This window comes from Heteronotia binoei, chromosome 5 (genome assembly GCF_032191835.1).
Source record: "Heteronotia binoei isolate CCM8104 ecotype False Entrance Well chromosome 5, APGP_CSIRO_Hbin_v1, whole genome shotgun sequence".
Classification (NCBI taxonomy): Eukaryota; Metazoa; Chordata; class Lepidosauria; order Squamata; family Gekkonidae; genus Heteronotia; species Heteronotia binoei.
This window is the reverse complement of record NC_083227.1, coordinates 41,203,886-41,214,694: the sequence shown is the minus strand read 5'-3', so window position 1 is coordinate 41,214,694 and position 10,809 is coordinate 41,203,886. Positions and strand designations below refer to the sequence as shown.

At 43.5% G+C, this 10,809-nt stretch overlaps 1 protein-coding gene across 1 annotated transcript; it reads right to left on the bottom strand.

Moving 5' to 3' along the window:
• Positions 1–1,151: 1,151 nt before the first annotated feature.
• Positions 1,152–10,246, bottom strand: LOC132572363 (zinc finger protein 239-like). Its single transcript, XM_060239290.1, has 2 exons — positions 9,865–10,246; positions 1,152–3,502 (listed from the first exon to the last, which is right to left on the bottom strand). Exon 2 carries the CDS (start codon positions 3,493–3,495, stop codon positions 2,431–2,433), a length of 1,065 nt encoding a protein of 354 aa, XP_060095273.1. The 5' UTR covers positions 3,496–3,502; positions 9,865–10,246; the 3' UTR covers positions 1,152–2,430.
• Positions 10,247–10,809: the final 563 nt, after the last annotated feature.

The window sequence follows — 10,809 nt, the reverse complement described above, 5'->3', positions numbered from 1 at the left end:
GCAGCAGGCATTGGAGCATTCAGACGCAAACCAGAGATGGATGAGGAAAGCATTGCAATGTTTTCCATGTGGATCACTTCTGGGGGGTTCTCCAGGCAATGGGCCCCTTTTCTGCAGCTCCTCAGGCGTATCTTTTAAGGCCGTCTCTCAGCTCTGGAGCCCCTCTCTTCTAGCTGACGCTCCTCCTGCCATCCCCTCCCCACATTAAATCTTTTGCATCTTGGTGCAGGGGAGTCAGTAAGAACCATTTGTATGTTTATATTATGCTTCGGAGTGTTCAAAGCGCTTCACACACATTATCATTTTGTTATACCTAAAACAGCCCTGTAAGGTAGATTTATGCTCCTATCTGCTGTCTGCAAAAAAGGATAGCTTTATCTGAGCACGGGCAGCAGACATAAGACTTCAGCCAGAATCTTGCTGACTCCTGCAGGGAGCAATTCTAAACATGTTTCCTCAGAAGAAAGTCCCATGTTAATAATTGGGACTCACTCCCAGAAGAGGGTCCTTAGGATTGCAACCTTAAGAGAGCAATCCTAAGCAGGTCTACTCTGAATTCTACTACAGCCTGCTCAATGGGGCTTACTCCTAGGAAAGTGTCTTTATGATTGCACTGTTAAGTCTCCTAATCGTTACCTTACACTAGCCTCTAGTGCATAAACTTAAAAAATAACAGAGACCAATTTTGCACTAGACCTTTAATCCTGGTTTAGCCCTGTCCCCAAGCTGACTCTATACTAAAATCATAGGATCATAGTTGGTTTCTCTGATCCTATGATTCTAGTGTAGAATGTCATCTTGGGGACAGGGCTAAACCAGGATTAAAGATCTAGTGTGAAACTGGTCAGAGATTAGGGTTATTAAATGGTCAGAAGAAAAATGTTCTGCACTTTCAGTAGAGGCTTAATGTGTGGAAATGGACAGCCAAACTTTTCATGGCATGGAGGTAAATAAGACCACTTGGTACTGCATATAAAACTGATATTAAAGAGACAACTAGAGGGACTCATTTAAAAGCTGGCAGCCCTAGTATAGATGAACAGCAAAGTGTATGTGGAACCATCAATGAAGCCCACAAACTTTCCCATGCAAATGACTACACCATCATCCCACACTCAAGATCCCCACCCTCCAAATGAAAATAGTAGCAATGACTATTAGCATTTATGTAATACTTTTAGAGTGTTCAGAGCACTTCGCATACATTGTTCTGTAGTAATGCTTACAACAACCTCCTCCATGTTGCAGATAAAGGGTGGAGGCTGAATGGGTGCGCCTTGCATAAGGCTACCTAACAAGTTCACAGATGTAGAGACATTTGAACCAGGGACTTTGCAATAGCTCAGTCTCTTAGCTGCAATACTAAAGTCACTTAAAATCACATACCTCACCCCACGCAATTATCAAAAGTTCCCACTGAAAAGGCGGGGGGGGGAATTAAAAAAGGAAAAGAATACATTTGAAAATTTCAGCCTCAGATGTTCCTACTGCAAGACCACAATGCATGCTAGGGATCAGACAGACCAAATATCCTAAAAGGCGTTTAATGAGAACCTTTTCCTGTTTCATAGGGTACCATGAGACACTGTAGCAGATTGAATGCTGGGGCTGAGGAACTGAAGAATAGGCTTAGGTCAGAGATATCATGACTTTATGCCTAGAGACAGAATAAATGACTCCACACTTATCACAGACTTCACAGCAGTCAAAGCCCTGTCACCTACCACTAGAACAACAGGCAAATCAGTATATCAGTGACTGCCCATTTTGCAGTATGGCAAACCCTATCATGAGCCAGTTTATGGAGATTCAGGGTTTTTTAAAATCACGCAACCTCCCACTAGCCGTAAAGAACAGCAGTACAGAGACACACAGCAGATCCAATAGGGGAAGTGTATAAGTTTGTTCCTTCTCCACCCACAATAGAGAAGAGGGAGGATGTTAGCATCACAACAAGGGTTGTTCTAAGTTATGGTAAGTCAAGGTCTCATTGTCTTTCTTCCTCCACCACAACTTTGTAGGGGTTGGGAACAACGAATCAGAAACCATATGGCCTCATCAAAGGCCATCAAAGGAATCTAGAGATCTACAGCTTATAGGCAAGTTCAGGAGATAATATCTCTGAAGACAACTTATTAACAGGTAATACCTCCCCCCAGCCCCAATATAGATAATCCAAGGAAAGATTCTATGATCCAGTTACAAAATGGAAAACAGGAAATCTGGGAACCAGAGATTAACCAGAGCTAAATGACATTTTAAAATGATATGGCAGCATCTCCGATCTCAGCCAGGATGTGAGATTGTGGGAGACTTTGGAAGGGAAGGGAAGGGAAAGGCTAACTATTTGAGAAAACTGGCTTTAGTTCTCATAGCAGTTGGAATTTTGGAGATGAGCTTCCAGTCTTGACAGAGAATTATTCTTTGGAATTACCCCATATGGGTTTTCTGATGTCTAGTTAAATGTGAATTCCGATTGAACCTCTTCCCACATTCAAGGCACACATAAGGTTTCTCCCCTGTGTGGATTCTCTGGTGCTTCTTAAGACATGAACTCTGGCTGAAGCATTTCCCACACTCAGAGCACTTGTAGGGCTTCTCTCCTGTATGAATTCTCTGATGTTGGATCAAATCAGAGATCCCACGGTAGTTCTTCCCACACTCTGAACACAAGTAAGGTTTTTCTCCAGTGTGAATTCTTTTATGTACAACAAGGTGGGAGCTCTGAGTAAAGCATTCCCCACATTCTCGGCAAATATAAGGTTTCTCTGCTGTGTGGATTCTCAGGTGCCTAATAAGATGGGAGCTGACCAGAAAGCCTTTCAAACAGACAGGACAGCCAAAAGGCTTCTCCCCAGTGTGGATTCTTTGATGAGCAACAAGGTTGGAGCTGACGCTGAAGCTCTTCCCACAGTCAGGGCACTTGTAAGGTTTCTCTCCAGTATGTATTCTCTGATGTGCAATAAGGGTTGAGCTTTGGGAAAAGCTCTTCCCACACTCAGGACAGGTATAAGGTTTCTCCCCTGCATGGATTCTTTGGTGTTTCACAAGGGCCGAGCTGTCACTGAAGCGTTTCAAGCACTCCCGGCACATGTATGGTTTCTCTCCAGTGTGGGTTCTTCGGTGTCTGATGAGAGGTGAGCACCGTTTGAAAATTTTTCCACAATCAGGGCACTTGTAGACTCTTCCTCCCTTTGGGGCCTTATTCTGAACTGTGGTTTTGCTGGATTCCACAGCTGTTCCTGCAGGTGACACTGTCCTGCGCCGCCTCTTCTTTGGGATGTAAACTTGCTGGCTGTCAGGAACAAATTCGCTGTAACAGGGCTCGTTGTCCCCCGGAATCTGGAAAACATTTATTTCATATTCTTCTGGCAGGGATTCTTCAGCTTGTTCAAGACCTTCCTCTGGATGAGGAACTATTTGCACCAAATTCTCCACCTCCTCCTCCTGGGAGATCTGCTCCTCTATTATCAGGTTCTCTTCCTCCTTCACCATCTCTAACCTGTAGGAACAGAGAGACATTCATAAGGTGAGCCATTCTGTGCAATGGAAGAACGAAGTGGGAAAACTGTCATCATCATTATTCACACACATATTTGCTGTCAAGTCACAGCTGACTTATGACAACCCCATAGGCAAGGAACATTCATAGGTGGCTTGCCACTGCCTGCTTCTACGTAGCAACCCTGGTACCCCTTGGTGGTCTCCCATCCAAATATCAACCAAGGCTGACCCTGCTTAGCTTCCAAGATTTGACAAGATTGGGCTAGCCTGGGCTATCCAGGCTATATGTATACAGAATGCAAAAAGACAGCATGCAATATATCATCTGGCACAGGGAAGACAACAAAAAGGCAGGAGGGAATTGGTGATAAGCAGGGGTGATAAGAGAGATGAGCTCACTGTGCCGGATTCCTCGTCTGATGAAGTGTGCTTAAAGAGCACACAAAAGCTTACGTTCTAAATAAAAATTGGTTGGTCTTAAAGGTGCAACTTGACTCCTGCTTTGTTCAACTGTTTCAAAGTAGGTTTGCAAAAGACTGCAGCAAAATACTGGGACATCATGTATTTTGCTAAACAAAACAAAGGAAAACCATGCTCCAGTTTGAATGCCGATCCAGAATAAAACCTCAGTGGGAAAGCAACCTTGGTTTCACTAGGGGAGAGGGATTGTGGCAAAGCCCTAATAGAAAAAGGGGGGGTTGTTTTGAGGAGTGATTTGACAAAAGTAAGAAACAGTCAAATAGTCTTAAAAGTGAAATATTGAAAGCACAAACAATTCCTATGAGAAAGAAAACTGGGAGGAGCCTAATGAAGCCAAGATGCCTCCATAAACAGTTCTCTAAAGAACAAAATAGGAGTCAATTTCACCTTTAAGACCAACTTAAAGACTTGGGAAATAACAAAGATTTAGGAAATGGAAAGAGGGTCTTATAACCAGGGCATTTTTTGTAGCAGGAACTCCTTTGCATACTAGAAGAAGAAGAAGAAGAATTGCAGATTTATATCCCGCCCTTCTCCCTGAATCAGAGACTCAGAGCGGCTTACAATCTCCTTTATCTTCTCCCCTCACAACAGACACCCTGTGAGGTGGGTGGGGCTGGAGAGGGCTCTCACAGCAGCTGCCCTTTCAAGGACAACCTCTGCCAGAGCTATGGCTGACCCAAGGCCATGCTAGCAGGTGCAAGTGAAGGAGTGGGGAATCAAACCCGGTTCTCCCAGATAAGAGTCCGCACACTTAACCACTACACCAAACTGGCTCTCCAGGCCACACACCCATGATGTAGCCAATCCTCCTGGAGCTTACAGAAGACCTTGTGTTAAGAGCCCTGTAAGCTCTTATGCAAAGACATTCCTTCTACAAAAAACGTCCTGCTTACAACCAAGGATAAATATAAACAAATAACCAGTGCTTATAGAGCAAAGAGTTAGAAAAGCTAAAGCTCAGTATGAGCTTAGGCTAGTGAGAGATGCTAAAACAACAAAAAGAGTTCTTTTCTTATGTTCAAAGTAAGAAAAAGAGCAAGAGCATGTAGGCCCACTGTGAGGACAGGAAAGTAAAATTGTAACAGGTGATGAAGAGAGGGCAGAACTGCTCAATTCCAACTTCTCAGTCTTCTCTTGTGGGGGAAATGGTGCTCAACATGGCAAAAACAGAACACATGATGAGGGAAGGGAGTTGCAGCTTATGATCAGCATAGGGGATAGTACATAAACATCTAGTTTCTTTAAACTAAGTCCTCGGGGCCAGATGAACTGCATCCAAGGGTACTAAAAGAACTTGCAGATGTAATTTCTGAGTGTCTGTCCATTATTTTGTAGCATTCCAGAACAGGTGAGGTGCCAGGAGATTGGAGCAAATCTTGTCCCCATCTTCAAGAAGGGGAAAAAGGAGGATCCGAGTAACAACCAACCCATCAACTTGACATCTATATCTGGAAAAGTTTTAGAATAAATAATCAAACAGTAAATACTAGAACATTTAGAAAGAACAGCTGTTATCACTAGGAGCCAGCATGGGTTTCTCAAGAACATCACGTCAGACCAACCTTATCTTTTTTTTTTGATCAGGGGAGTTTTGTAGACATAGTTTATCTTGATTTCAGTAAGGCTTTTGATAAGGTTTCACATACTATCCTTGTTGACAAGGTGGTAAAATGTTGTTACTGGATCTGTAACTGGATCTGTAACTGCTTGACAGATTGTACCCAAAGCGTGCTTGTGAATGGTTCCTCATCCTCTTGGAGAGGAGTGACAAGTGGATGCCTCAAGGATCTGCCCTGGGACCTGTTTTGTTCAACATCTTTATTAATGATTTGGATGAAGGAATAGAGGGAATGCTTATTAAATTTGCAGATGATACTAAATTAGAAGGAGTTGCAAATACAATAGAAGGCAGAGACAGGGTACAGAATGATCTTGACAGGCTGGAAAACTGGGCTAAAACAAAATAATTTTAATGGGGATGAATGTAAAGCTCTGCATTTAGGTAGGAATAATCAATTGCATGATAATAAGATGAGAGAGACTTGTCTTGACAATAGTAGGTATGAAAAGGATCTAGGGATCTTAATGGACTGAGCATTGAACATGAGTCAACAGCGTGATGTGGTGGCTAAAAAGGCAAATGCAATATTGGGCTGTATTAACAGAAGTATAGTGTCCAGATCATGTGAAGTGATATCACTTTACTCTGATCTGGTTAGACCTCACCTAGAGTACTTTGTTCAGTTTGGGGCACTACAGTTTAAGAAGAATAGAGACAAGAAGGAACATGTCTAGAGGAGGACAACAAAGATAGTGAGGGGTCTGGAGACCAAACCCTATGAGGAAAGACTGAGGGAGCTCGGTATGTTTAGCCTAGAGAGGAGACAACTGAGAGGAGATATGATCACTATCTTCAGGTACTTTAAGGGCTGTCATATAGAGGATGCTGCAGAGTTGTTTTCAGTTGCCCCAGAAGGTCAGACCAGAACCAATGGGTTGAAATTAAATCAAAAGAGTTTTTGGCTAAACATCATGAAGAACTTCCTGACAGAGCAGTTCTTCAGTGGAAGAGGCTTCCTTGGGAGGTGGTGGGCTCTCCTTCCTTGGAGGTTTTTAAACAGAGGCTAGATGGCCATCTGACAGCAATGTTGATTCAGTGAATTAGGCAGGTCATGAGGAGAGCAGGAAGGTTTGCACCAGTGCTTAGAAAGAGTAATCATGGCTGTTTCCTGCATGCCCAGGGAAATGCCTGCTGACTGATTCTTTGGGGTCAGTCAGCAATTTTTTCCCAAGCCAGTTTAGCAAGGGATACTGGAGGCTTTTGCTATCTTCTGGGCATGGAGCAGGAGTCACTGGGGATGTATGTATGTGTGTGGGAGATACTTGCGAATTTCCTGCATTGTGCAGGCAGTTGGATTAGATGATCCTAGAGGTACCTTCCAATTCTTTGATTCTAAGTTAATCCTGGATATCAGTTCTATTAAAGAGGGGCTCTAGGTACAGGTCTTTTGTATGGTTTACATTGTCCCATGCAAAGGTACAGTACCAAAATAGAATTTGACATGACACCTTTTGATTACTTATCATTTCATGTATGTTATCAGTAATCTATACAACAACCCTGCAAGGTAGGCAAAAATATGATTGCTTGCGGAGTACAGATGGAAGAGACAAATAAAAGTCTGCTTAAGTGAGACAATTGATGGAAGCTATAAACAAAGACTGTCTCAGATCAGACCAGATTCTTAGCGAGTAGGGGGGGGGGGGGGCGGGAACCAATACACAAAGGCTTCCTCCTCATAAGTCAATTCGGGAGAGCTGTGAACAGCAAACAGGAGCTGCAACAAAAAGCATATAATTTCACACACTCTCACCCCCCCCCCCCCCAGCTCTGGCCTGCAGAAAATCTGAAATGCAGTATTTGCTACTCAAGACTCATGTAACAGGGACTGAACCCTGAGGCTCTCCATATATAGTTCATGTGCTCTACCCTGGAGCCACAAACCTTCTTTTGTACCTTCTCATTCTTAAAAGGGCAGTGTCTCATTCCTGACATCAGGGAACATAAAGCCAACATCCGCAAAACAAATCCAATAAACCACATAGATATGCTAGCCATGGGGCATAGCTATCTGGCTCTACTCCCTCCCCCTCCATTTTATCCTTAGAACAACCACCCTGTGAGGTAGGTTTGGCTAAGAAAGGGTAATCAGCTGAAGGTCACCCAATGAACTTTGTGGAAGACCTGAGTCTCCCCAGTTTGCCATGCTAAGCACTGTGCCGTGTGGACAACAGTCTAGCACAGGAGTTCCTAATGTGGTGCCTCCATGGCACCTGACAACACTTGCTAGTGCCCGCCAAGTGTTTCTAGAAAGTGAGTGGTGCTGGGTGGGGCTCCTGTCCAGTACACCTTCCAATTGCCTCCTTGAGATCTAATTGGCTGTGCAGATTAAAAGAACATTTCAGCAATAGCTGCCACTATAGTGTTGGTTTTATTCTCTCTCAGACTCCTCTTTCCCAGCGTATTTTTAAAATTGACTTAGGGTTGCCAGGTCCAATTCAAGAAATATCTGGGGACTCTAGGGGTGGACCCAGGAGATTTTGGGGGTGGAACCAAGAGCAACGTTGTGACAAGCAGGACTGAATTCTGAAGGGGGTTCTGGCCATTATTTATTTATTATTTATTTATTACTTTAAATTTCTATCCCGCCCTCTCCACAAGCTAACTCAGGGTGGCTGACAACATTCATATTCACAAGTTAAAGCCAATAAAAACCAATAAAACATAATTACAATTTAAGATTTTAAAACCATTTCGTGGTGCTGTATCACTACAATATAAGCGAGTTCTTCTTTTCTGACAGCCATCATATTTAAAGGGACCGTTCTCCTTTTCAATACCTTCCATTCATTCAAATTAATGGAGGATGGGGCAACTTCTTTTGGGGCACATAGAATTGGACTCCCTGGTCCAAACTTTTTGAAACTTGGTGGGGGGGGGGTTTGAGGAGAAGTACCAGATGCTATGCTGAAAATCTGGTGCCTCTAACTCAAAAAACAGCCCACTCAGAGCCCCAGATTGATTCTCCATTAAACCCTCTGGGAACTGGTCTCTACAGGGTACAATGGAGTGCGCAGTGGACATTTCCTCCCCCACCCCACTTTCTGATAACCCTGAGGTGGGGGGAGGGCTCCCAAACCAGGGGATCCCCTGCCCCCAACTGGGGATCGGCAACCCTAAAATTTACTCCTCTCAACCCTTGTACTTGGGCTTCCTCTGTATGTATGGCTGGCTCCGCTACCCACCTTGTGGGCGTTTTGTGGCTGTACCCACCACCCTGTGTCAGAATTCAAAAGGTGCCCACAGGTTCAAAAAGGTTGTAGGTATGCAACCTGCACCTTACCATGCTACAATAATGAAGAAATGATGATGTGCTTTAGAGTATTCAAAGCATTGTATACACTATCCCAGCAATCCTTATAATGTTATATTAGAATAGGGAATTGTTCTTACCCCTCTATACAAACACACACATATTGCAAAAAGTAGAGGTGGTAAACTTCATATAGCCACCCTGTAAGCTCCTGAAGTGGCTTTTGAATTTGGAGCATCCTGGTTTACACCTAGCTAGCTAGATTTTATATAAAATGATTCAGGTTATCAGTTGGCAGAGTTTGCTAATATAAATCAGAATGGCTCATTAGTATTATATTATGAAATGGTGAGATGCTTTCTCAGTGTCATACCTTCCTAAATAAAACAGTAGTCCAGTGGCTTCTTAAAGGCAGACAACAATTATTCTTGAATAAACAGTTGTGAGTTAGCACTCACTTCATCAGATGCTTGTGTTAAAATACATGTTGCTAGTTTTTAAGGTGCCACTGGACTCCTGCTTTATTTTCCTGCCATAGACTAACACAGCTACCCATATGGGATATCTTCTAAAAGATTTCCCTTTATCAGATAAAGGACCAAATTTCTCATTTTATCCAAGAATATCCTCCAAGTTACCATCAGACAGGAATTCTGCCAAACGGAAATATTTTAAGGTAAACTGTTTAACAGTTCTACTTTGCTTAATTCTCCTATTCAAATCTAAGAAGACATCGAGCTTGGAAAATCAGTCATATATTTGGGAGATATATTTCATGACTCCATGAAAGAAACAGCTAAGGTTATAAAATATTAAAATGCAACTTCTAGGAGGCAGGATCATCCACATTTTTTGACATATTGAACCTTCACACCCTAATTGCGACTTCATTGCTTCCTCTTTTGGGGGGGGGGGGGGCAGGCAAAATATAACGTCCTCCAGGTTCTTGCTTTTCTCTCCAAATCGTTCCTGCAGTATTACCTGGAGTGTCCCGGATACTCACTAGTTAATGACGGCTAACACTTAGAAGGCGATTCCAGGCTGCGGCAGTTTTCACTTGGGTCGAACTCCGAGGATCGTCGTCAGAGACTGCTCAGGCCCAGATCAAGGGGCGAGGCGGGCAACGCGAGACTGCAACTTCTTCCACAATGTATTCCCAAATGCAGAAGCGATCAGCACAAATAATTTATTTAAAACAAATACACACAAATGACAGGCTTATGAACGGTACGACTCTGCTTCTTTTGTTCTGTGTCTTTCCCTCCGCCCCGGATCTGCTCTTCTGTCCGAGCCACGCACACTCACTTGCTTGAGTAAGTCCAACCCCTTCCTGTACCGTAGCTGTTTCCAAGCCGGACTGCAACACTGCCCAGGATTGTAGTTGCTTGTGAAGTCTTTTCAGGACATCCAGAGGCTGAGTATTACGCTGAATCCACTGGCTGGCATGGGATCACCTCCGCAGAGGAGTTCGCTTCTCTTTCTGCCGCTTCACGCGTTATGAAAGTCTCCCTCGGAGGACACTATCTGCGTGCAAATCCATCGCAGTCCTACTTGCAAGTTACAGTGAAAGCATGTACAATATAACATGAATAATGTACCGTACGCTTGATTGTTCTTTGGGTGTGTGTGTCAAATAATTTTTATGTTACGGACAGTCAACGCATATACAGCTGAATGTGATAACAAACCGCACATTTAATCAGGTACTGGTTCCTGGTTTCATTCATAAACGAACAGGTTGGCAAAAAAGATGTACACATGCGTTGACAGGATACACGTATGTTCACTATAAGGGCAGCAGCTGCCACCACAGCACAAGGATCTTCACTGGGTGACTGGAGATAAGCTGCAGCAGCCATCTAGTGGCTGGCTCCACCCACTGCAGCAGCCATTTTTGTGGCAGCCAGGACTTTTTTGGTGGCAGGAACTCATTTGCATATTTCACCAC